Source organism: Trichomycterus rosablanca, chromosome 18 (assembly GCF_030014385.1).
Source record: "Trichomycterus rosablanca isolate fTriRos1 chromosome 18, fTriRos1.hap1, whole genome shotgun sequence".
NCBI lineage: Eukaryota > Metazoa > Chordata > Actinopteri > Siluriformes > Trichomycteridae > Trichomycterus > Trichomycterus rosablanca.
The window spans coordinates 23,916,783-23,944,734 of record NC_086005.1 but is presented as its reverse complement, the minus strand read 5'-3'; the positions used below and the strand labels follow the sequence as shown (position 1 = coordinate 23,944,734).

At 40.5% G+C, this 27,952-nt stretch overlaps 1 protein-coding gene across 1 annotated transcript; it reads left to right on the top strand.

Moving 5' to 3' along the window:
• The first annotated feature begins 81 nt into the window (after positions 1-81).
• mtus2a (microtubule associated tumor suppressor candidate 2a) lies at positions 82-27,952 on the top strand. Its single transcript, XM_063014336.1, has 14 exons — positions 82-1,944; positions 2,229-2,538; positions 4,822-5,028; positions 16,734-16,892; positions 18,070-18,168; positions 20,579-20,874; positions 22,346-22,412; positions 23,227-23,441; positions 25,381-25,486; positions 25,578-25,651; positions 26,268-26,366; positions 26,451-26,570; positions 26,952-27,052; positions 27,598-27,952. The coding sequence occupies exons 1-14, from the start codon at positions 214-216 to the stop codon at positions 27,950-27,952; spliced, it is 3,939 nt and encodes a 1,312-aa protein (XP_062870406.1). The 5' UTR covers positions 82-213.

Here is a 27,952-nt window from a genome sequence, read left to right as displayed (position 1 = left end):
CTGAGACTAAATTTAAGCACCGAGTCCAGCTGAGAAGAGAAAAGAGAAGAACTTTAGACTTCATACCAAGGCTCACCTCAGGCAAAGATGGAAAATGTATGATTTAAGTCCTCTCTCCATAACTGGAGATAAAAGCGCCGTGGAGGAATGAAATCATTAATGAATCCAGCAGAATTGGGGTGCTTTTAAAAGTGAGCTTTGGATTTTTATAACATGAGTGGGCAAGAACTAGATGGCCCAAATGAAAGCATGCACAAAGAAATAAAAAACAACAACAAGCAGCCCTTACTTTCGCCTGATGAAGATGCTAATGCCAACCGAATCCCTAAAGTGGAACGTCAAACTGAGGGAGGAAAGCTGCCTCCTCTCCAGCTATCACAAAGCAGCACCCAGGAAAGGATTATCATTTGGGGTACACATTCACGCAGTAAAGACCCCGAGCTAGAAGAATTCGAATTATTAGAGTGTCAGGAGTTTGACACATTTCTCAAAGAGCAAAACGATAGCAAAAGAAGGGCAAAGAAAGACCCTTGTCAGAGGCAGGCTGCTCTTAGTTCTTTGGACCCTGCCCGTCCAGACAAGAATGCCAACCACAGAACGGAAATGGATCTAGATCAGAGCACTCAACCCCTAGACCTTAGGACCTCTGCCTCACGGTCTGAGTCGAGAAGGAGCCTGAAAGATGGACGCAGTAACTCAGAGAACAATGTGTTCGTCTCTACATTCTCAGTGGTCAGCAGCCTCAGCGGAAGCTTGTCCAGTTCCCTCGATAGTGCTGGACGTACAGAGTCTCCCTCCTTCCAATTCAGCAAGCCTACCTCAGATAAGTGCAGATTCCAACAGCCAGCCACAGTTAAATCCATTTGCCTCAATGAACAAACCAGGGAACAGCCCAGGAACGTGAATTTAAACCACAACTCCACCATACTGCCTCAGGACCCTGGTGACAGCAACTGCCCAACAGACAGGCAAAGCTTGAGTGCAGAAGGGCAAGGAAATGGTTTATTCACCAAATTCCAGAGAAACATTGAAAGAGTGCCACCTTCTTGCCGCCAGCTTGTACATCCACTCTCTCCAGGAATAGATAAAAGGTTTACCTCAGGATATCAGGGGCAAAACAATGCCCATCAGCGGCTATCACGCTCCTTAGACACAGGTCCCAAAACCAGTCAACAGATAGACTCAAAGAATCCATCTGAGAACAACAGTAATACCCAGTCTTTTAGCTCAGGCTTAAGGATCCAACCCAGCGAGTCTTCCACCAAGGTGGGCTCCATCCTTAGAAGGCAGGGTTCAGCAGAAAATGCTGCCAGTGCCCTGGAAAGAAAGAGCCATTTGAGCCGCAGAGCCTACAGCAGCCCTACCAGATCATCGACCCCACCGTCTCCAAAAAACAAAGGCTCTCCACAGAGACACCCTCCAATGTCACCTGTCAAAACCAGAGTAGCCACTCGAGGTCCTCAGCTGGGCTACGGTGCTTCTCACGGGTATAGCTTAAGACCTCCTGTCAAAACCACGGTTAACATGAATGTTCAAAACCCTGTACCACAACTGAGCTCTGCAGCGACGTCTCCACCTAAGTGCCCCCCGAAACCCAAAAGCGTTCGCCCCAAGATTATCACCTACATACGCAAGAGCCCACAAGTGAATCCGCAGTCAGCTGATGGCCATTATGAAGTCTCTTCACTACCAACTAGGCTGTCAGCATCCACCAGTCTTCCAAACTCCAAACCATCAGCAGCGGAGCCACCTGAAGCTCCAGTGCAGAGTGCCTCCAACCTGCTTTATGATAAGTATCGACAGGATCTACAGAAGACTTGTGTCTTATCTCCTGAGTTAATGGTGTCTGGAATAAAGCCTCCCAGTCATAACATTATCCACAAAGCTACCAGCAGGACAAACAGCTTCTGTGGGTTTCTAGCCAACAATTACTTGCCTGCTGGGGTAAGAAACTTACACATCAGTAATATACATCCAGGTGCAAACAGGATGTGATTATAACTGTGAATAGATTAAATATTACTACAAATATGAATACTGATAGATGTTTGATTAAAGTTTGTGCTTAGCATTTTGTATTTTTTTTTATTATGTTTAAGTTCTTAGACGGGCTCCACCTTCCGCAAAATCCGCAATGCTATGCATTGTTCTTGATGCAGTGTTGATTCTTGCTCTTTGCCTGAGTGTAGTCTTTTTTATAGATTTGTTAATTTTCATCATCATTTCAGACTGACAGATTTACAGCCACTTTAGGACCTGCTGCCTCAGGAGCCAAGCACCCCCCAGAAGCCCAGATGTTAACACAAGAGACAGGGGGATATTTCCAGCCTCCTCGATCCCTGCGACCTCAGCTTGGTGTGGGTGCCGTCAACAGGGCTCCACCTACAGCGCCTAAGAGCAGGATCTTCACTGGGCAGAAATCACCCTTGGCCATCAGTCAACCAGTGCAAGCAGTATCTCCATCTACGACTGCACAAGCGACGCCACCAACAACCTCATCAGTGACCCCATTTACTCACAGCCCTCCAGAGTCTTTAGGTAATGCCTCTTTATTAAGCTTAAAAAGAGAATGATGAGGAAATATATTAGAATTTTGTGGAATGCTTTTTTGACAATTGAGGCTATTTCTGATAGACAAAGGATGATAGAAAAATGGGAGAATTTGAGATACAGAGCCAGGAAGATGAGAAAAGATGGCGAGGAACAAAAATACATAATAAAATGGACAAGACACAATTCAACTGCTTTTTATTTTGTGTCTTTATGTTAGGGTGCCCCAAATGCCTAATGCACATAATGTAGTTTTAAACTTGCTATTGGAGCTTTTTGAATTTATGCACATTACGGTCGTTTATTTAATTAAGCTTAGCGTTACGATTACTCCAGTAACAGTCCAGCTGCCAATTTGCAAGCAATTAGATACAAACAGTGAAAGCATCCAGAATATAGTCGTAAGTACCTGGTAATCTTATTTACTAGTACTAGTACTGTTTAGCTAGTGCCTTGTCTTTCTTTACATAGAAAATTGGATATATAAATGTGGATATACAGTATAAGTTTGGTTTGTTCATTTGTTATCACTTAATAAGCCAGATTTAACCCTGATGCAAGTCAAATATGTAAAGTAATTTGTAATTTATTCCACAGGCTGCATCTCAATCCACAAACCATCGCTATATAGGGTAGTTATGACAGTGGTTTACTAATTTGACACACAATTTACAAGTTACTGCCAATTGTGCCGGTTAGAGGGCACTTAAACGACCAGTAGCAGAGCTGAGATTCCGAAATCTGGGAATTCAGAATCTCAGCGCTGGTATGCTAGCAAAATATGGCTGTGCCGGGTGCCCCAAAAAGCATAATACTGTATAATAAGCAATCCCATTAGAAATCACTACATTAAGGAACGCATCTTACAGAGCATCTTCTTGTTTGTTTGTTTATGTTTCTTTGTTTTAATGAAAAGCACAAAACAGTGAAACAAGAAGGAAATGAGCTGCTATAAAATAATATATTCATGCAATTTAATGCTTAGTGACAAATCAGTGAATTTCAAAGCTTCCACAGCTGTAATTAATACAGAACCGCGCTCTGTTCTCACTTACTTTTTTGGCTTTGAAAGGGAGTAAAATTCTATTGCTATTCAGCTCAAAAGGGTAATAATGAAGCAGTGCTGCATGGTTCACTGGTGTGCTCGACAAGGACAGCAGAGGTCTGTGACATGGGGGTTAGAAATGAATGTTTATGAGGCATTGGTCTTCTTCTAGTTAGCAGGGAGAGGGAGGTAGACTGTGATAGAGAAGGATGAATGGGGTGGAGAAAACTGGCTGCAACACATTTATCTTTAATGAACTTCTGCTGCGAGGAGAACTGGCTGCAATTTCATTAAAGATTCTGGTGTGCCAGTGTATGTGTATAAATATGCAAAATAAAAGGAAGAATCTGTAATTTATTGAGTGATAATCAGTGGCACAGGAAACATGGCATATAGTTGAATAGCATATAGCAGGCCATAAAACTGAACATGTGTCATTTATCCTGTTTTTTAATTAGATAAGGGCAGTAGAGTGGTCTATATCCCTGTTTTATTATATATTTTTTAAGAAAAGCAGATTGTCTAGACATATTGTTATAACCGTTTCAAATAACTAGCATAAAGACACTAAGCAATATAATAATAGCTCAAAAGCAATATACAGAAAAGGCAAAAGAGAAAATGAGAAATAGGGATGATTTCTGATAATTTCTACCCCTCTTTAGATGCTCATTCAGAAGGCATTATGCAGCATTCTAGTGCCATGCCTCATTGCTATCGTTTTGAAAGTAGAGCTGCTTTATTGTCAGGAACCATAAGGGAACGATCGTTTCCAACAGTGCCAAATCACTGCTTAATGCAGGGGCTAATCTGGGCCAAAGGGACTCTAACTTCACTGCTATGTTCTATCCTTTTGCTTAATTTTACTCTTTGTTGTGTTCAACCCATTTCTCAAAGGGATGGAATTAGGGCTAGGTGGCTTATACACAGGATACTTTAGCTGGCAGAGGGATTTTATCTTGAAAGCAGCGACACTATCTGCAGGACAGAAATGGTGACAGATCTTGGGTATGATATTACAGAAAAGTAGGAGTAGATGCACAAGAAAAAATACTAGAAATGGTTTAAGAAGACGAAACATTTTCTCTATTTATTTATTTTGCTATTTTAATTATGCATTTTCTCCCTTTTCTCCCTAATTTAGTGTAGCCCATTAGTCTTCCGCTGCTGTTTACTAAAAACTCTCAACTCAACTTTCTTCATCCTATCTTCTTTCTTTTACTTAGATCACAAAAAGCCACCAGCAGCAGGTCTCACTGCTAAATCTCTGTTGCCCAAACCAGCTTCATCAGGCCTTCGCCCTCCTGGCTACTCCCGCCTCCCTCCACCACGGCTCGCCGCTTTCGGTTTTGTTCGAAGCTCCAGTGTGTCTTCTGTCACCAGCAACCAGTCTGTTGAGAGTACACGAAGTGATCCATGCAGACCAGTATACCGTAAGTTACTGAAAATTCTCTTTACTGTCTAGTGGTTGTTAATTTATGGTCATGTATAAAAACCTTGGGAAACTTGGGAATGGAAATGTGATGTCTTTGAACAAAGGAATAAGGGCTGTTTTTTGTTCTGTGGCTGGGTGTACTATGGCTTAGTATTTTGCATTCATGGGCTATTTCACATAAATACAATAATCAAAGATACAAAACTGAATAATAAAAAAGACGAACAAATCAGGAGCTGGGTTGTGTACGATGGAGTGTCTGCACGTACAATGATTGGCTCGTCTGTCCCAATTACGACCTCTGCTGGCTAGAGATGGGAGATAATGAAGATCAGTGTGTGACTCTCCATGCGCAATAAGGATCCCTTTATGAACCCACCTTGTGCAGGTGAAAAGAAGCGGCCAGCTACCGCATGTCAGTCAGAGTGACTGTAACAGCCTTCTAGGGTCAGGAGTGGAGATCTGCAGCAGTAGAAAGCAGCAGAAATTGGATACGACTTGATTGGGAAGAAAACTTGGGAAAAAAACAGATTAGGAGATCTGAAAGACTTGGCATGTTTATTTATTATTATTATTATTTGAATGGATATTGTGCAAAGTCAAAAAGATCCTTTTTATGTATTTAAAGTGTGAATCATAAATATTAGAGACACATTCATAACTTGGGTTATATTATGTGGATACTTGACCGTGAGCTTATACATTATCCTGCTCCAAATACATTGGTACTGGTGTGTGCAATATTGCTGTTAATCCCTCATCACGCTTACGGCTTTGAGTATGGCCCTTCATAAATTTTTTTCTTTAATTAAAAATGCTATCACTAGCTTCTGAAATTGTTTGCACTTTTGAAAGGAATGGTTGCTTGTGCTACATGTTTTTAATGTAACTTCCATCCTTCCGTGGTTACAGCTGACATCCATGTATCTCAGAGGCCTTGAGATAAATGAGTCACCGGCTGTGTTACATCACAGTTTCTCTCTTGAGAGGAGGAATATCTCAGCTTTTATGAAGTTACAACTTCATAGCAGTGAAAAAAAGGGAAATTAAAAAAAAGAAATGAGAGAGAAGTGGTGTGTATGTATGTGTCAAAATGTGAAAACACTCAGAAAGTGTTATAGCCTGAAATAGGGAAACCAACAGGGTTCTGATTTCACATCATGCTTACAATGCATATGTAGACTGCACACTGTGAAGTATGGTTGAGGAGGTATAGTGGTTGGTATAGGACTACAATTTTGCTTTTGTACATTTTAAAATCATTGAGAAATACAATGACCCTATTTTATGAGCTTGATATTTTCATATCCCTTTCTGCCCCGTCTGTTTGTTATTCAAGTGAATTGGTATAAGAAACTGCACAATTGACTCAATGTCAGTTGTTTTGGTCAATAATTAAATAAATAATTCAGCAAACCAGAGGCTTCTGTATGTACAAAGTAGTTTTTCCCAATTTTTTTCCCAATTTTAGTTTTTCCAATTATAGTTGTATCCAGTTACCTGATTTGTATTTCCGTCTCTGCTGCAGACCAAGGAGGCCCAAAACTAACACAACAAGGGCTCTAACTCATACACTTCTCTTTAATTAGCATGAGAAGGTTTCATATAGGGATCCGTATCACGCTTCGAGAGTCACGCACCAGTCTCCATTATCCCCCATCTCACTGTGTAGACACCATCAATCAGCCAGCAGATGTCATAATTGCAGCAGTTATGAGGAATCCCTACGTCCTCCCCGACTGGCCGTTAGCAGAGCTAAGATTCAAACTCGCAAATGATGGCAGCACTGGTGGGTTAGCGTGTTTTACCAGTAACTCCAGTTTGCCCAAGGTCAGCTAACATAATTTAAATTGCCTGCATTACAGCCCACATCTCATGAATATCCAGGGTTGTTCTAGTTTTACTAATCTAATTCATTCGGCATGGTGGATTAGCTCTCCCACACTTTTACTAGACCAACAAGACGAGTAGTTTATGGAACACACATATATAGAACACTGACTGCTGTTCATCTGTAGTCTTTCCAACTTGGCCGTAAACATTGCATCGCTTAAGGCTAAGTGAATCACTCTTCTGCCTGACTGATAAGACAAATTATAGGCACCAAATGCTAATTATGCTAATCTGCCTCGAGGTAGGAGGTGGAAATTAGCAACAACAATAAAGCTATAAAGAGCTAATGCTGTGTTGATGTTTAGAGCTAGCAGACAATGTCTGTAAAAAGCAGTAATGTCAGTCATGTGTTCACAACACCAAGCTAGGAAGTTTTATACGTATGATAACATTAAAGATCTATAAATGTAATAATCTTGTTTATTACTTATACATTAGCTGGACAAAAGTATTGGGACACCACTCAAACTGTTTTATTATGGAAATTATAGATAACAGGATAACAGTTTAAGGAAGGCCAAAAGGTGAATGTCTGAGGGAATACAACTGAAATTCATACCATGTGTTATCTATGTAGATGTTTAGTATGGAGACAGTAAACTCACCGCACTAAACTTGCTGCTAATAATGGGCCGAATGGCAAAAATGTTGAGCAGCTACCAGGCAAAAACTGATGACTTATTTATATAGATTGTCATTAAAACACTTTTTTGTGTCAGGTATTAATTTGTGATTTTAACTAACAATTGATTAACTGTCAGTCTGCCTGCATCCACTCGATTAAGCAGGGTAATTAAAAACACATTAGTTTACATGTTGTGTATGTACAGTATGTTGCATGCACTGATATAAATATTTACAGTAAGTAAATACTGTAGATCCAACAAGAACATCACTGTACTCCATCCAGCTGTCCGCTTAATCAAACACAAGCATCTGTGGAACATCATCAGCATCTGTAGCTCCTTATATTAGAGAAATGTATCTTGCTCTGGTCCAACATTGGGAATTATTGATCCAGGTTTTCTGCAAGCACTTAAATCTCAAGTGAGTTCTAGTCTCAGAGACCGAACAAAGCTGAATCGATTTGTAGGGCCAAACCAATAAAGGTAGGCTGACTGGTAATTGGTCAAATGGATTTGAAATGAGAGTGTGAAATGGGATTTTATTGGAGAAGCAGGTGGATTGATTGATTGATGAAACTGTAATTACAGTGTGGTTATAGACAGCTTGAGATGCGACTGTGTATTAATCTCTTATTTGTGTCTTAATGCTGAGAAAGTGATGTGCTCTGTCGTAAGATGTAAGAGCCTTGACTGAATTCTGATGATGCTGGAAAAAAAACTATAGCCAGTCTGTGTAGCTACTAAACTAGCAGCTACTTTAACCACATTAAAGACCTTTTACTTAAAAATGTATTTTTTAAAAACGGTGAACTGTTGAATGAATAAATGAAAAACAGTGACACATTTGTGTAAACATGTTTTAGCTGGAGTGTGCATTATCCTTTTAACTTAAGCTTCTCATTAACATGTACTCAAGATGCTAGCTGGTGGCTTATTAGCTATGCTGTTAGCTACCTATGTAATAATTTCTTTTAAAGGTGAAATTATGTTCAGTTTATGGTCAGATAATCGTATTTTCTTCCATTCAGCATTTGACCCTAAACAATAAAAACAACAAATAAAATAGTTCATCAGTAGAGAGCATGTCCAGGAAAAGGAGGAAGTATGGTCACCCTAATTTAGTAGATTTTTCCAAGAAACATCACAGAGGATTCTGTTTTTTTTGCTCTTTTTTGTGTAACCTCTTTGGTAACGTCCACCAAGTTACCAAAGTGTGCCCTTCCATTGAGGATAGGCACTAATAAAACACAGCATTTGTCTCTGTTTACATGATCACAATCCACTGCATGTTGTATAAACTACCTACAAAGCTATTTTGTAGTGCTAGCTGCATGGTACTACGTGAAATTACATTAAATTAATAAACAGTTCCTAATTCTTACTTCTGAGTTCTGAGCATTTAAATAGGTACTGGTTGGCTTCAGTTGTAACGTGTATGTCCCTAGTGGTGTGTTTTGTCCCAGATTTTTTTTGGTGCATACTTGTAACCACATGTTAAGCCATCACTCTTTTCTGGTGCGTTCCTTTATCATTTGAAGTATCCAGCTGCCTGAAGTGCCTGCTTTGCCAATTCTGTTTGAACTTGATCTCTTGCAGCGGGACATTAAAAGGCTCCAGCTTTGGTTGACCTTAACAAACACTTTAACCAGAGTGCCTTTAATACTTCAAAGATAGAAAAAAGAGATAGCATGATCTTTTGTGACTGCAAAGGATTTCAGTTTTTAGTCTGTCAGGGGATTACCGTGTTTTCACATCAACTCTGCCTTCATTGTTACTCTAAGAAATGCGTTCTGTTTTTCCCTATAGACACATTTTTTTTTTTTTTTTTGTATCAGGGGAGGGGCGTAACGGTGGCGCAGTAGGTAGCTCTGTCGCCTTACAACAAAAAGGTCATGGATTTGATTCCCAGGTTTAGCGGTCCAGGTTTTTTCTGTGTGGACATACTTTTTACTGTATTAGGGCTGTATTAGGGCAGCACAGTCACCTCACATTAAAAAAGACCTGGGTTTGATTTTCTGGCCAGAGAGCCAAAGTCCTTTCCTTGTGGAGTTTGCATGTTCTTTCTATGTCTGCATGGAAGTGTAAGTGGTGTCCTGTCTGGGATCCTGTCTAGGATTAAGCAGTTGTAAAACAGACAGTGAATTAATGAATTATGGACATGTATTCTATTCATTGCTAAATTCTGGTCTGGGTTCCAGTGGGACCAATACAGAATAAGAATACATCCCAGACAGGGGGATAATCCAGCATGGTAACACAAGCTCAACCACAGCTAGCACAGGCAAGGAAACAAAGCCACCCTGCTGCCCAATAGCCAATCTATTTATAATCTTTTACTACATACACTTATATTGCAGTTTTCAAGTTAAATTATAAAAAAGATATGATAATGATGTGATTGCACCAAGGACTCACACCAAACACTGGGTGGTGATCTCTCTCCTGAACAGACATACTGAAGAACCACTACCGCTGATGGGAGAGAATGACCTTGAGTCAAGTGTAACACCGCTTTGATTGATTTTCAGAGGAGTGTGTGGGTTTTAGAGGTGAACCAGTACAAACAGTCTGTCTGTACAATTGTGCAGACACTGAGAGACTGAGGATTCAACACACAAGGATTATGTGAAGATATTGATTTCACTGTTAACCAAGAATCCCAGGTGGCTTCTAGCAATCATTTATAAGTATAGGTCATAGACAGAGCTATGGTATTGTAAATGCTCACTGGACAATTCAAATGATCTCACAATAACACATAACTTAATGAGATAAATCTATTTTATTTATAGTGTATACCGATCAGCCAAAACATAGTACTATTCTTCAAAAACGTGCACAGCAATGCCCAATTTATAACAACTGTGACTGTCAGGACAAGCCACAAACCACTGAAAAGATGTTGGGCAACCAAGCCATACTGATGCCAAAGGGAATAAAGGCAACAGTGTCTGGAACAGAAGGGCATTTGTGGCTCAAATTGCTGGTTAATTTTTAATAAGATAAATGTGTTACGACAGACAGTGCATCAAACCCTTCTATGTAAGACCAGACCAAAGTTCCATTAATTGGCAAACAGGCATCAGAACTGGGCATCAGAGTACTCAAAGAAGGTGGACCGGCCAGATGAATTCTGTTTTCTCCAACATCAGGCCAGGCGTGCGTGTGTTGTTCATTTGAGGAAGATTATTTGACGACGAGATGGCACTACGATGAACTGTAGGATGACGTTGGACCTGCTGGTACTGTCCTGGAACCATATTCAAGACCTGTCCTGGTAGACCAGAGCTATTCTAATAGCATATTAGCCAGGTGACACTAATGTTTTGGCTTTTCAGTGTATGTAGTTATATTATCTGACCCTAGTGCTTAGTTTATTCAAAACATTTACATATGAAGTGCCAGTAGTGAGTGCACACTTCAGTCTAGCTCTGCATGTTCATCAACACATCATGTGAAGAACTTATCCCAAAATAGGAGGCGAGAAAGTGGGGGTTGGGTATGAAAGAGAGGTGAGAGAGTGGAAAACAGCAAAAAGGATGTGCCAAACCGAGAAGAGAATACTGGTCTGAGTACAATTGCTACACATTTTGCATTTAGTTTTGTATATTGTATGCAAAATTATTCAGTAATTAAAATCAAAGTGTTGAGTTCCTTTTTAAATCAAAACAGGATGTCGCGGGAAAGTAACTGCTTCAGGCTACTGAAAGCAATGAAAATTTTTATAAAATATAATTACCAGTGTGGTAATTATAATTACCAAAGTGGTTTCACATCATATACTACTACAGGATTCCCCTTGTAGACATACATTCATTTGCTAAACATAAGTGAGTTACAGATCAGGCCCGTGAGGTACTTATATCTACAAAGCTCATTTTTGTCTTTTTTATTTGGGCAGCTGCCTAAGTAGAGAGGATTCTAATAAGACAACAAATTTATAAGGCAGATTATTTAGACGCACTACTTAGACAGCAATTACGGCAATTACGTCACCGCAGTTTTCCCTTGTAAGCTAACACAGTTAGCCTCAGGCCATTTAACCCAATGGGCTGAGGTGACACAACCCGCTAGCATGCGAGCTACCATCTCCCTCTGTGTACAGACAATAGTTAAACTGTCACTGACAAGCCTGTATTTGCAAATAAATCACACTTGTACACCTTTATACAAATAAAAAATCAATACGAATTTATTTACATTTGAAAGGAACTTCGTTGGTTGCTCCGCGTTCGTCGCCATATTTATATTTTTTGTGACAAAAGTTGTGTCGCACTGAATGCTGGGATTGCCTTCACCTCTAAGGAAGCGTCGGACGCTCCCTCATTATTCAGTTGGATTATCACTTCGATACAAGGTATCTGAGAATTTAGACACGACTTCTTCTCAAGAGCTCATGTAGGATGAAGTAAAATTCTGTCTATATAGAGACATCACCAGATTTCAGACAGACCCGTAGTCTTTGCACCCTGTCTGTTGTACTTTGCTTTTATTCTTTTCAGACAGATGATATAAGTCGCATTGTGCAGTTTCACTGCTTCAAAACCTTAGACGAACCCCCGCTGTGCTGCACTCACAGTCCCTGTTCTGCTGAGACAAGTGTGTACTGTGCTATACACTGCTGGATGTTCGGCCAATTCCTCTAAGGTCGGGTTCAAGTCGAGTTATTGTTTCTACTGTTGTCTTTTTTTCCCAGCTGTAACAGCTCTGAGAAGACTTTCCACCAGATTTTGGAGTGTGTCTGTGAGAATTTGGGTGCATTGAGTCAAAAGTGCTTGTTTGACAGTAAGGCCCGTCTCATAATCAGTGTAATTGGTATCTACATTAGCAGTATAGTGCAAAAATGATGGTTTGTGGTTTTTATTTGTCAAACTTACCACATTGTTTCTTGCCCGTATGCAATAAGCAGAATAGAATGTGGTTAAACCTGGAACTTGATGCTTCATTGTGAAATCTGGCAGAACGTATGATTTTGAGCAGACTGGTTTAGCATATTGGTTACTGCTAGGCATCATCCTCTTATTCCGAGGTGGGCGTTGGTCTGATGGTTTTTGCTTAATAATGCATGGCATCCTATTTCTTATGGTGCCATGTGTGTGGTGTGCTTACCAGACTGGAAAGCCTGCTGTGATGGAAATCTGTGTTCATGCTACAGCCTGGCTGGTTTATTTCTCATGAAAAGTCTCATATTTTACAGCAAAATGAATAGACAGAGTGGGCCATTTATATTTAGGGTTGTGTCCCTAAATGAGTAAGACAATTTTGAACCAATCACATGAACAGGCAAATGATTTGTATAATATGTGCACCCTGTAAACTGCAGACTTCTATTCTTGTTATAATATTCAAACACTAATGACAGATTGCCTCTTCACTATGTTCCACTACATTAAATCACAGTACAGTTGAATGTGGTTAAGAACACAGTCAAAAATATTACATGGTGACATTTCAAGTACTCTGGTCATCTGCTATTATTGCTTAACTTGAGGCTAACCATTAAGCCAGGCTATTTCCAATATATTCTGGCAAAACTGAAGATGCGAAGAGGTGAATACTGTTGTTTTGCTTTATCAGAAAAGAAAAACAAGTTTAGACAAATAAATAAATATAATGACCAGTTCAAGGACTCCTTATCCGATGCAACATGCATCCAATAAATTGAATTCCATTTACATTTTTGCATACCGTCTATAGTAAGTTACCTTGCTTTATGAAAACAGAATTCTTATTAAAATTATGTTGCTCATTTGTCTTTATGTTGATGAAAATGTCATCGCTGCTCGGTGTGGGTTTTATTCCCTGCGACTGGCAAGAGCTACAGGACTTTTCTTCTTTGGGGAGCTCAACACATGGCATCTTTGTGATAATGCTTTTTTATGGATGCCAGCATTTATAAAGCCACTTTCCAGTGATTTAATGTAAAACCTACTATACATGTACACATAATTTATAATACATAGTGTATAATAGTAAATCATCATGACAGGAAATTAAACGCTTCGCTCCTGATCTAATTTTACATTTTTGAACCGACTACATCAACAGCCCAACTACAACAACATTTCACTGCCTTTGTTTATATATTATATTATATTTTAAAGTGCAATAATGTCTTAACTGTGACTGTACACACACAATATACAGGGGTTGGACAAAATAACTGAAACACCTGGTTTTAGACCACAATAATTTATTAGTATGGTGTAGGGCCTCCTTTTGCGGCCAATACAGCGTCAATTCGTCTTGGAAATGACATATACAAGTCCTGCACAGTGGTCAGAGGGATTTTAAGCCATTCTTCTTGCAGGATAGTGGCCAGGTCACTACGTGATGCTGGTGGAGGAAAACGTTTCCTGACTCGCTTCTCCAAAACACCCCAAAGTGGCTCAATAATATTTAGATCTGGTGACTGTGCAGGCCATGGGAGATGTTCAACTTCACTTTCATGTTCATCAAACCAATCTTTCACCAGTCTTGCTGTGTGTATTGGTGCATTGTCATCCTGATACACGGCACCGCCATTGGATGCACATGGTCCTCCAGAATGGTTCGGTAGTCCTTGGCAGTGACGCGCCCATCTAGCACAAGTATTGGGCCAAGGGAATGCCATGATATGGCAGCCCAAACCATCACTGATCCACCCCCATGCTTCACTCTGGGCATGCAACAGTCTGGGTGGTACGCTTCTTTGGGGCTTCTCCACACCGTAACTCTCCCGGATGTGGGGAAAACAGTAAAGGTGGACTCATCAGAGAACAATACATGTTTCACATTGTCCACAGCCCAAGATTTGCGCTCCTTGCACCATTGAAACCGACGTTTGGCATTGGCACGAGTGACCAAAGGTTTGGCTATAGCAGCCCGGCCGTGTATATTGACCCTGTGGAGCTCCCGACGGACAGTTCTGGTGGAAACAGGAGAGTTGAGGTGCACATTTAATTCTGCCGTGATTTGGGCAGCCGTGGTTTTATGTTTTTTGGATACAATCCGGGTTAGCACCCGAACATCCCTTTCAGACAGCTTCCTCTTGCGTCCACAGTTAATCCTGTTGGATGTGGTTTGTCCTTCTTGGTGGTATGCTGACATTACCCTGGATACCGTGGCTCTTGATACATCACAAAGACTTGCTGTCTTGGTCACAGATGCGCCAGCAAGACGAGCACCAACAATTTGTCCTCTTTTGAACTCTGGTATGTCACCCATAATGTTGTGTGCATTGCAATATTTTGAGCAAAACTGTGCTCTTACCCTGCTAATTGAACCTTCACACTCTGCTCTTACTGGTGCAATGTGCAATTAATGAAGATTGGCCACCAGACTGGTCCAATTTAGCCATGAAACCTCCCACACTAAAATGACAGGTGTTTCAGTTATTTTGTCCAACCCCTGTATATAACTGTACACTGTGCAATATACAACTGTACACTGTGAAATATATAACTGTACACTGTGACTACACACCGTGCAATATATAACTGTACACTATGCAATATACAACTGTACACTGTGCAATATACAACTGTACACTGTGCAATATACAACTGTACACTGAAATATATAACTGTACACTGTGACTATAGACACAGTGCAATATACAACTGTACACTGCAATATACAACTGTACACTGTGAAATATATAACTGTACATTGTGACTATACACACAGTGCAATATATAACTGTACACTGTGCAATATATAACTGTGACTGTACACACACACTTGGTGCAATATACTATTATATAAAAAAGCACAACACTTAGCACAAGCTACAAAATGTAGCAAAAAAGTGTCCATTAGATTAATAAAGTGTCTGGTCGGGGAACAATGTAGAAATAATGCACAGAACAGTTATTTAACAGTTTTATATTTAAAACTGTTAAATAACTGTTCTGTGCATTATTTCTACATTTTGTAGCTTGTGCTAAGTGTTGTGCTTTTTTATATAATTTACCTTAATTAAGCATAAGTGCTTAAGTGTAGTTTGTTTTACCTTTGTATAATTAACCTTATTTAAGCATCTACAGGCTTACTTCAAACAACATCTCATTGTATTTGTATAGTGACAATAAAGATAAAATATTTTATCTTATACAGTTAAATCACTAGTGCAAGAAACTTCTAGAAAGCGAAAAAGACAAGCGTATGTACGTTACCTAATGTGGACTGAAATTGCACCAGTCTTCAGTTTTACCAGCTGTGCTTTGTCAGGATGCTGTGTTTTGCTGTGCTTGGTACTATTCTACTGCTGTTTAAATTATTACTGAAATGTGTACCAGTAGATACAGAGGAACACTCTTAACACTCATGCTTTGTGCCAGAGCTTTAAAAATGCTTTATGGTGTTTTTTTTCCATTAAAAAGAATAAAGCATGCAGCACTGATGCAAAACACAAATAGACGACTACAGTATCTTCCTCTTTGTGAAGTAACAGTGAGTTAGCGATTGAGTGAGTGAATAACACACCCGGGTTATGAAGTGTTTCAGTTTTAAAATGCTCAAATATGACACAGTAAACACACTACAAACCACTTTAAGCTGCATAAAACCAGATGTTCCTGTACTAAAGCGTGTTTGCAATACTATTAAGTACCTAGTGTGCAGTTACAACCATGTACAAATTATACTTATGCGGCAATAAAATTGCCCAACAGATGCGTTTCCCAGTTTTTATTAATCTGATAAATATTTAATAATGTAGCCTTGAAACCAAAGCAAATATTTGCTCCTTGTATCACCCACACCATTACTTACACCATTTTTAACTATACGGGTATATGTTTTGTCCACTGTATATTGTATATATGCACAGTGTACTTGTGCTACACCCTACTTACATGTTGTGCATTTGTATCAGTTTTTCTTACACAGAAACTTCCCTCGGGATAAATAAAGTATCTATCCAGCCATCCATCTATCTATCCTTACATCCATCCATCTATTTCTTTATCCATCCATCCATCTATTTCTTCATCCTTCCATCCATTTATTTCTTCATCCTTCCATCCATCTATTTCTTCGTCCATCCGTCCATCCATGTTCATGTTGATTTGTTAGTCAATTTCTACAGGAAACAATATTTTGGTACAGTTCTGACATTGTGTTACAGATGCATTTGATCTAAAAATTATTTTAAAAAAATGACTGACTTGGACAATTCTGTTTCCTGTTGGTTTACTAATAGGTCCTGCCAGTGAGGGTGATGACCCCCCTTTTCACAGGGTCATTACAGCCTCCTGCGGAGATGGGCCAAAGGTAATGTGCCGCAGCAGCCCGCAGCCCCCCAGCACGCCTGTACCCACTCGCCGCCCACTGCTGCCCCCTCCCTCAGGCTCCCCAGTCGGTAAAAACTCAAAACAGAGTCAGAGCACATTTGGCTACAACACACACATCCACAAAACCCGCTGGTTATAGCTACACTGAATCAATAATGTGTATCAATGTACTTTAAAATAGAACATCCACTGCATGTCAGAACTGAATTTTGCCTAATAAAAGTAATAAAAAATGCATTTAGTTATTAATAGCTATTAATAACTAAAAATGGTCACTGGTCTCAGTTTCTGTTGTTGGGTATACAAAAACTGTTCGATTGTTTACAATTGAATTCTCTAAAATTTATATTTTATCATAGCAGCATAAAAATTCTTCACACCATGCTAACATTGTAGTTTTTTTTTTTCATTTATGCATTTTCTCCCTTTTTCTCCCGATTTAGCGCAGTCAATTTGTCTTCCGCTGCTGTGGATCCCTAATTGCATTCGAGGAGGGTATATTTGCTGCTCACGTGCCCTCTGATGCATGCGCAGTCCTAGCGGACCCCTTCTTTACACCCGTGCTTCTGCACAGACGCCTCTATCTACTAATCAGGGTCCCCACCCACTTAGTCCGGTAATTTCCCCAACCCAGCAGACACGGTGGCCAATTTGTCTGCTGCAAGCACTGCCAATTGTGCCCGCTAGATGGTGAACCGGGGTGTTAAAAATCTCGACGCTGGTGTGCTAGTGAAATAGCTCGCTGCACCAACTGGGCGCCAACATTGTAGTCTTTTTACTTTCTCAGTCAAAGCACAATTTTCCCCTGGAAACAGCAACAGCAAAATCAGTTATATTTATAAAGTCTTCAATGCAAAATAAAATAGGTCATTTGTCAAATTCTATTGTTATTATTTATAATAATTATTATAAAGCAAGTTTCAATCAATTTGAATTTTTTAAGGTGAATGTAAGGTCATCTGTCTGTAAGCCAAAGCTGAGATGTAATTACTTTTAAATCATAATGATGATTTTTAAATACAGAAGACTAAAAAAAAAAACAGAATTAAAGACTGGAGTGGCCCTGTCAAAAAAAAAATTGGGGTGAGATTTTAAACATGCAAATCATGCCAAATAACGTAGTAAAGTGTCAGATGTAAAGCAAATTTAAAGCAATTTAAAGCAAAAAAAATACCAGGCCAGTAATAAAATGTGCAGTAAGTTCTTATGCACTAATTAAACTGTATTTCTGTTTATTCTTAATAGGTACAAGAAAGGAGTTCCAGAAAAATTCTGACGGTTCCCATTCTGCACTCTCCTCCCCAAAGCGACTGGCTGTTGTTTCACCAAAACCACAATCACCAGGTAAAAAAACATTCTGTCCTCCACATACCATGCCATTGGCACTACATGGATTTGGGAAAACTTTGTCAAACTATTATCAGTATTCACAGTTCATTTACAAATGCAAGTTAAGACTGTACTATGCGCAGCAGCTACAATATGTCAACAATGTTCAGTAAAACCTTACCTAAAATGCATACCTTAATAAACAGTAAAAGAAAGATCATCCAGTTATCAGCATTCAAAAACAGGGACTGTAACATATTAGTGCCCATGGCATGGCTTACTTGTGTATATGTGAGGGCACCATTGAAAATGTTGCACATTATATAGCACATTATAGCAACAAATAAAGTGCAGGTGCTGGACTGGTCATTAAATTAAGTAAGATGTTTACAGCTCAGTAAAAAAAAGAAAGTGCTGTATAAAGCTGAGTATGCATTGTTCATGTGCCTGACCTGCAGATGAACCTCTTATGGTGTCCTGTTTGTACATGAAAGCTTCTATCTGTCACAACATAAGCTGTTGAGTTGTGAAAACCACTTTCTCGCCTCCCGTTAGACCCGCCGTGTTACCCAGGACACAACATCCCCACTTTATTTGTCATAATGATGACTCCATTTTAGACAAATGGATGTGGTGGCATTTATAAGCCATTAGCATACATTTGTGTGTGTGTGTGTGTGTGTGTGTTAGTCACAGATTACTAAGACTCATGTTCAATATACCAAAGGCATTGGGGAGCTGATTTTGTGTGTGGATTAGGACACAGCCCCTCAGCTTCCCGGTTAAGCAGTGATCTTTTTGCTAAACAGTTTGATACAGTGAGTTTTGTTTATTGTAACTGAATATATTTTATGTTGAGTTATTGTATGCATTCTTTAAAACAGTCCTTGACAATTTTCTAGGGGCTAAAATATTTCTTAAAGATTTTACAGGATTTTTTTTCTAATTAGGAAAATTATCATTATTATTGTTATTATTATTATTTACATATTATTCAACAGACGGTATATTCTGTATATTTACTCTCTACTTCTTTTAAACATCTATTATTTATTTATTGGGCATTATTAGTTTTGTACTTTTTTATCACTAGAGGGTATTTCTATTGTGTATTATTAAATATATGAGTAAGTGTATTATTTAAGCAGAAGATTAACCAAGCAAGGCCATTCATGCTTAAAATAACCCAAAGGTTGCCAGATTTCAGACAGTGTGTCTCATCCAAAATTATCCAAAATATTTTGTCACACTCAACTGTAATGCCAGTGCTAAATCGTTCATCATTCTACACAAATTGCATATAACATTTCTTTTTGGAAGTTTCATTTCAGCATAATGTGGTGATATCGGGTAGGACATGAGAATTCTGAGAACACTGCTGCTGTGCAGTGAAGGTTTGATTATTCAGCACTTATAACTGCAGCTAGGGGGAAAAAGTCATAGTTTTGTTGGTAACATCGCTGCCGAGCAGTTATTGCTTGTTCAGGCTTTTTATTTCAGTCCCCTTGTGAGTGTGTGTCAGCAATAGATCTCAGAAAGGTCTCTGCTTAGAGCTGATGGTAGAAAAAAAGGCTAAAACTGAGCGTAGATTTGCTGGGTCCTTTGTTGGTCAACAAGCAAATAAAAGAAAACTGCAAAAGAAAAAAAATTACAAAATGTACAAAAAGTATCACAATATACTCATTAAAAATATGCTTTTTATTTTTTTTATTTGTGTCCTGAATGGTATGTGGTGGGATGTAACACAAAGTACATGCTCCAGAATTTTCTATAAAGATTTAAATCTGATTATTGAGGCCATGTAATGCATTTGAGGTGTTCATCAAACCGTTTTTAAACATTTTAGCAGTATGTATGGCGGCATTAACATCCTAGAAAATGGCAAACAGTGATGGTTATGTTGAACTGCCTGGTACAGCCATACAAAGCATTAAGACCATTGTCTGTTATGGACCACATAGGGACCTTTAGGCTGTTTAATCGGACCAGTCGAGTATTTACAAAACTATCCTAAATACCGAATTCATTTTGCCTTTTTTCTGCAATACCTTGGGTCTCAGTTGATTCCATTAGGTGGTGCATTCCAAACACTACCGACCTTTGCTAAAGCCGAGTCTATCATCTCTACACACAGATATTCATTCCCCCACCTGCTACTGTCTGTCAAATTTTAAAACCCAGTGTGGCCCCTGAGCCAAAACGTTTGCCCACCCCTGCCCTATGTACATCATAGTCAGCATTGTTATTGTTTTTAGTGGAGAAAATACGATGACAGTCAATTCATTAGACCATATGACTTTTCTGTGCTCAGGGGTCCAGGTTTTGTGCTCCTTACACCAAGCTATATGCAAATTATGCTCTAATACAAGTGATTTTGAAATGCTTTGTTTCAAAATAATAGTGACACACGTTCAATTCTCCACAGTCCTTCAGAGGCAGAGGGCAGCAGCTGCGGCCACACGGGTACCTGCAGTTCCCGGGGTCCCAGGTGTGCCGGGTAAGGGGCACAGTGGCTCTCCGGGACTGAAGAAGAAAAAAGAAGAGGAGCAGAGAAAGGAGAAAGAGCGAGAGGAAGAGGAAAGGCTAGAGGAGGAGGTACAGCAGCTGCAGACTCAATGCAAGGAGCAGAACAGGCAGCTTCTGGCTCTTCGATCTGAATTAAAGAGGACCGTGTTGGGCCTGGACACTTTAGCCATCTGTACCCAGCACTTCTGCCTGCAGGTAATGACAGCACAGTCAAAACTGCATGTACTGAGCTTTTAGTTTGGTGGCTGTGTGCTTCATGCAAGACAAAATAATTTTATAGACAGCGCACTCTGGTGTTATTTAAAAGAATTGCAGTTTGTATTGACTTTGTTTAACATTTAATATTACAGTTTCAAAGACTTTCACTAATGGTAGTCAAGGTTCTGGTAAGAGTAAAAATAGAGATAGATGGATGGATGGATGGATGGATGGATGGATGGATGGATTGGATGGATGGATGGATGGATGGATGGATGGATGGATGGATGGATGGATAGATAGATAGATAGATAGATAGATAGATAGATAGATAGATAGATAGATAGATAGATAGATAGATAGATAGATAGATAGATTGTTAGGGTGCCTGCGACGTCTGGTGAACATACCACCAGTTCCCAGCGTTGCAGGCGTTACAGAACAAAGAGCAGCATGGCCTCAAATAGGAGGCCAGCTGATTAGGGCAACGACCTGCAGCTGTCAGCTCCCTATTTAAGGGGGCGTCGCCAGTCTGCAGGCGTCGCACCTTTGTTCTGTGTTTGTCACACGGCTGCTCTGCACCAGCCATTCCTTTTATCAGGGCAAGAACGGTTACCCCAGGCGCTTCCTAGAGCGGTTGGGTGTGTAAGCTGTAAGGCTGAGGTAACTAGGGTTTTTGTTTCACTGATTAGGGAGAGCCGGTGCGATTAGGTGCAGCCCTCGCGCTGCGGTTGTTTTGGCTTTGCCGCTTGTTCCCTGCTTGCCAAGCTAGCAGCGGGTTAGCTTTGGGCTAACAGCCACATTCCGCAGGCCATTAAAGGCGTGTGTTTTTCCCGGGCTATTCTCTGCCTGTTTGGTGCAGCGGTAACTCTCCGCTCCTCCACTCGAGAATCCCCGGTTCTAATCCACTCATTTGAACCTTGTGTCAAAGTAAATATCGGTTTCTTCCCAGCCTCTAAATGCTGGTGACACAACCGATTTGCTGCTGTTAAATAGCACCCTTGTGTTAGTTTTGTCTCTGTAACGGATTATTTCCATATTTCCCCCTCTTTTCAACTGCCTCTTATTTAGTAGGCGAGCCTGTTGTCCCGGCTACACCGTAGCTTAGTGGGACTTACCATTGCACTGCGAGTGCGCGACCCGGGTTCGCGCCTCGCTTCAGCTCCTTTTCTATTTCTTTGTTTTGTGTTTCCTTTTCAGTTGCCAGCGACACCAGCGGCCTCGTTCGGGATTTCCCGAATTGTCTTCTGTTTGAGTTTTGTTTATGTTGTACTGTATTTATATTATTTATTGTTAATAAATATTATTTTTTGCTCCGCACCTTTGGGTCCTACGCCTCTCTCATTATAACATAGATACATCTTATTGCTAGTGTAACCATACTATAATTATGCAGTTCGTAAGTAAGACTGACTTGGACCATCATCCTGGATAAAATGCTAAACACTTGTGTTTGTTTGTATTTCAGAGTGAAAGTACAGAGCAGAAGGAGAGACATTTGTCTCTGGAGCTCACCAAGGTTCAGGAGGAACAGGGTAGGCTCTGGGTATTTCTTCATTATGGATTTTATACATTTAAAATCAACATCACAACAAAATCCACAACACAACAATGTGTGCAGAATGTCAAGGCATCTAAATACTTTCTGAATCCACTGTATAATCCCAATCTAGTCATATCCAATTACCCTGGTTATATCTCTCATCTAATGCTGCAGACCCTACCCTGGCCGAGGAGGGCTGTACTTAACACATGCCCCCTTTGACACATGTGCAGTTGTCAGCCTTTTCTTTTCACCTGCACGATGTGTGTTCACACAGGAATCAGTATCGCATATGGAGAGTCACACACTGATCTTCATTATTCCCCGTCTCTGTGCAGACGCCATTGACCGGCCAGCAGAGGCCGCAATTGCAGCAGTGGTGACAAATACCTCCTGCCCTCCCAATGATTGGCAGACATTAGCCAATCGTGTCTGAGGCAGACATTAGCCAATACCGGGCTGGCTGATAGATCTGAGATTCAAACTTGTGAGTTTGAGATCTTAGCACTGATGGGTTAGCGTGTTTTACTGCTGTGCAACCCAAGCACCCCATGGAGAGCTGTCTTTTAATAATTCATCAACTTAAAGATTTATGCCCTGCAAGATATATATTTTTTTCTTTGTTGTGTTCTCCACATTGATAAAATCCCTCATCTCTTCATTAATTTAAATCTACTATTAAATTCAAACAAATTCTAAGCTTACAAGGCTGTGTCAATTATAAAGTTTTATTTACAGACTGATTTGTTTTCGAGTGAAAGTCTTCCATTTCTGAGCCTGTGCTTACTTCTCATCCTCATGGTCAGATCTCACAGCTGCTCGATGGGAGCTGCTGCAGCAGGAGAAGGTGGAACTGGAAGAGAGTTTTGAGCTGCAGCTCAGAGAGCTTCAGGAGCAGCAGGAGTCGGAGCTTCTCACTCTGGAGGAGCAGCTTAGGGCACGCCACGCCTCTGACACTGATCACTTAAAAGCCGAGCATCAATCACATGTGGAGGAGCTGAGAACCCAGCAACAAGAGCAGGTTAGGCAACGGGCCGCGAATGACATGTGGGCTGTAGTTTGGACATCCCTGATTTAGAGCCTTATTTGCCAATTTGCTCATACTTGGTGAGTCTCATCATTTGTACAATGGCTACCAATTTGCGAATGTTTATTGCAAGCCAGATCTTCTCATTAAACATGGGCACTGAAAATCTTTTGTAAAGTTTAGTTTTGTAAGTGGTTTAGGAATGGCATGTCCAAGAACCTTATTGTCAGTTGTCCACATATTTTGTCTGTATATGTACAGTGTATCACAAAAGTGAGTACACCCCTCACATTTCTGCAGATATTTAAGTATATCTTTTCATGGGACAACACTGACAAAATGACACTTTGACACAATGAAAAGTAGTCTGTGTGCAGCTTATATAACAGTGTAAATTTATTCTTCCCTCAAAATAACTCAATATACAGCCATTAATGTCTAAACCACCGGCAACAAAAGTGAGTACACCCCTTAGTGAAAGTTCCTGAAGTGTCAATATTTTGTGTGGCCACCATTATTTCCCAGAACTGCCTTAACTCTCCTGGGCATGGAGTTTACCAGAGCTTCACAGGTTGCCACTGGAATGCTTTTCCACTCCTCCATGACGACATCACGGAGCTGGCGGATATTCGAGACTTTGCGCTCCTCCACCTTCCGCTTGAGGATGCCCCAAAGATGTTCTATTGGGTTTAGGTCTGGAGACATGCTTGGCCAGTCCATCACCTTTACCCTCAGCCTCTTCAATAAAGCAGTGGTCGTGTTAGAGGTGTGTTTGGGGTCATTATCATGCTGGAACACTGCCCTGCGACCCAGTTTCCAGAGGGAGGGGATCATGCTCTGCTTCAGTATTTCACAGTGCATATTGGAGTTCATGTGTCCCTCAATGAAATGTAACTCCCCAACACCTGCTGCACTCATGCCATGGCATTCCCACCACCATGCTTGACTGTAGGCATGACACACTTATCTTTGTACTCCTCACCTGATTGCCGCCACACATGCTTGAGACCATCTGAACCAAACAAATTAATCTTGGTCTCATCAGACCATAGGACATGGTTCCAGTAATCCATGTCCTTTGTTGACATGTCTTCAGCAAACTGTTTGCGGGCTTTCTTGTGTAGAGACTTCAGAAGAGGCTTCCTTCTGGGGTGACAGCCATGCAGACCAATTTGATGTAGTGTGCGGCGTATGGTCTGAGCACTGACAGGCTGACCCCCCACCTTTTCAATCTCTGCAGCAATGCTGACAGCACTCCTGCGCCTATCTTTCAAAGACAGCAGTTGGATGTGACGCTGAGCACGTGCACTCAGCTTCTTTGGACGACCAATGCGAGGTCTGTTCTGAGTGGACCCTGCTCTTTTAAAATGCTGGATGATCTTGGCCACTGTGCTGCAGCTCAGTTTCAGGGTGTTGGCAATCTTCTTGTAGCCTTGGCCATCTTCATGTAGCGCAACAATTCGTCTTTTAAGATTCTCAGAGAGTTCTTTGCCATGAGGTGCCATGTTGGAACTTTCAGTGACCAGTATGAGAGAGTGTGAGAGCTGTACTACTAAATTGAACACACCTGCTCCCTATGCACACCTGAGACCTAGTAACACTAACAAATCACATGACATTTTGGAGGGAAAATGACAAGCAGTGCTCAATTTGGACATTTAGGGGTGTAGTCTCTTAGGGGTGTACTCACTTTTGTTGCCGGTGGTTTAGACATTAATGGCTGTATATTGAGTTATTTTGAGGGAAGAATAAATTTACACTGTTATATAAGCTGCACACAGAGTACTTTTCATTGTGTCAAAGTGTCATTTTATCAGTGTTGTCCCATGAAAAGATATACTTAAATATCTGCAGAAATGTGAGGGGTGTACTCACTTTTGTGATACACTGTATGTCATTCAGCTCATTTCTGAATATTATGTACGACATGCAGATTGAAGAGTTGACAGCTCAACATGAGTCCACCTTGGAAGATCTTAGAACCATGCACAACATGACCATGGCGAGCCAGCAAGAGGAGCATGCCAGGACCATGAGAGGTGTGTGCTCTATTTGCATTTGTTTTGTGTTATAGAGACAATACTGGCATGACTGTACTAATCTCAGACTTGGGTTGTGTCCTATTGTTAGACCTGAGGAAAGCACATGAGCAGCAGAAAGCTATTCTGGATGATGACTTTGAGAAACAGAGAATCTCTCTTCAGGTGAGTTTACGCGGAATTAAAAGCAGTAGCTGTTTTTAAAAAATATATTTTAAGTTGGATGGAGGTTTACTTTCTGAATCCACTGTAAAATAAGCTGTATTTATTCTTTATTCTATGTTTTTACCCTGGCTGAGGAGGGCCGTACCTAACACACACACCCTCCAACATGCCTTGCACAAGGCGGGGTCACACAGGGATCAGTCTTGCATATGGAGAGTCACGCACTGATCTTCATTATTCCCTAGTCTCTGTGCAGACGCCATCACCATACACTGGAATTAAGAGTTAACATACACTTGACATAATAGGTTACACGTTATAGCAAAATTGGAATTTAAAAATTCACCTTGAACAGGTGTTTTTGAGGTCCATTAACAAACATAGAGCACTGCTCTGGTTGCATCTTTGATCACACTACCTGGCAACCAAATTTGTACTGTAAATTTTACTTATTTTGGACAGAATCAGAACTTTATTATTCATAAATAAAGCTCAAATAAAGTCAAATATATGTGTGTATCCCATTTTACAATAGAAAATGTCTCAAAGCAACTTCCAGGACCTTCCAGGACCAAACATATAGTTGTGAGATTTGAGGTCTTTCTACGTGTTTCAGGATCAGGTGGACACGATGACGTTTCAGAATCGAGCTCTGAGAGACAAGGCCAAGCGTTTTGAAGAGGCTCTGAGAAAGAGTGCAGATGAGCAGATAATGGTAACTTTAACCAAATAAATGTATTTATAAACTAAATGTCAATGTCTTTTATTAATAATGGGGTTCATTTTGTTTTGATTTTAGGATGCTCTTGCCCCGTATCAGCACATTGAACAGGACCTGAAGAGCCTGAAAGAGGTTCTTGAGATGAAGAACCAGCAGATCCATGAACAGGAGAGGAAAATCTGCCACCTGGAGAAAATGGTAAGCTCTACTTTAAAAGTTAAATTTAAGAGTTTAAGAATTTAAGAATCTTGAAAGAATTTATTTCCAAAACTCCAAAACCCATGTAAAAATCTACAGTTGTGTTGCTCCAAGATTGTGGTATTAGCATTTTACTGTAATATAATAACCAATTTAGAAAATGTGGTCCATCAAACTTGCAGAACTGGCTACAATGACCAGAGGTGAGAATGGAACCCAGGTCCAAGCATTTACAATATTATGCAGCATCAACTCTATCATTCTAACTATTTCAAGGCCTTATGTGCCCTGGCACTGAGAGAAGATTGGCTCCAATTTAGCTCTGTCTGCTTTGGGTATAATAATTTAATGGAGATACCTGTGGTTACTTGATTCTTTGAGCAGGCTCAAAAGAATGGTTACCTGGAGGAGAGGGTTCAGGTGCTGCAGCAGCAGAATGAGGATCTGAAGGCCCGCATCGATCGTAACACCGTACTGTCCAGGTATTTCTACATGTCTAGCTAACAATCATTTAATAAAAATAATAAATAATCTATTTGATAATGAAAAATAGTGTTAGAAAAGCATTAAGAGTGATGTAAGGTCTGTCGTGATCTCTCTTCATAGACACATTTTACATTATCCTATGCCTAGAAGAAGGCTGTTTAAATTCATACATGCCTTAAAATGATGCCTACTGAGGTGCCTTAATTCTAAGCGATAATCTGACTGAATAACGAGGGAGTGTCTGATGCTTCTTTACCAGTGAAGGCAATTATTTTTGGTACACAGAGGGAGATGTTAGCTGACATGCTAGCGGGTTGTGTCGCCCCAGCCCATTGGTTTGCATGGCTTTCGCTCAGTAAGCGAAAACTGCAGTAACGTAATCGCCTTAATCTCTAAGTACTGTGTCTAAATAATCTGCCCTAGAAGTCGACATCTTATTAGAATCCTCTCTACTTAGGCAGCTTCCTAGGTAGGCAGTAGGCAGCAAGGCAGCTCACTAGGTTTTCAGACAGACCCTATGATTGTGTGATGTTTCCTATAGACAACTATCAGAGGAGAACGCTAACCTGCATGGACACGTGGAGCGAGAATCCAATGAGAAGAAGCGCCTGAGCCGCAACAACGAAGAGCTACTTTGGCTGCTCCAGACGAGCCCCAACATGTCACCGTCCTCCTCCCCCAGTCACAGGGTCTTCTTCCCAGGGCATGAAATCCCCCCTTATACCTGCTCTCCCGGTCCTGAAACCCCAACTCACTCCCACTCGTATTCTCCTGGACCATGCACTCCTTCTTACATGGTGGGATCTCCAGGCCCAGGTACGCCCACTCACAGAGGCTCAGGAGCGGCCAGGTGCTCCCCTGGACACGTCCCTAATGCCAACACACTGCCCAGATAA

Coding starts and splice junctions, on each gene's coding strand:
- mtus2a (XM_063014336.1), top strand. CDS start 214: ATGAGTGGGCAAGAACTAGATGGCCCAAATGAAAGCATGCACAAAGAA. Junction 25,487..25,577: donor GCATGCCAGGACCATGAGAG/GTGTGTGCTCTA, acceptor TCCTATTGTTAG/ACCTGAGGAAAGCACATGAG. Junction 27,053..27,597: donor CGTAACACCGTACTGTCCAG/GTATTTCTACAT, acceptor TGTTTCCTATAG/ACAACTATCAGAGGAGAACG.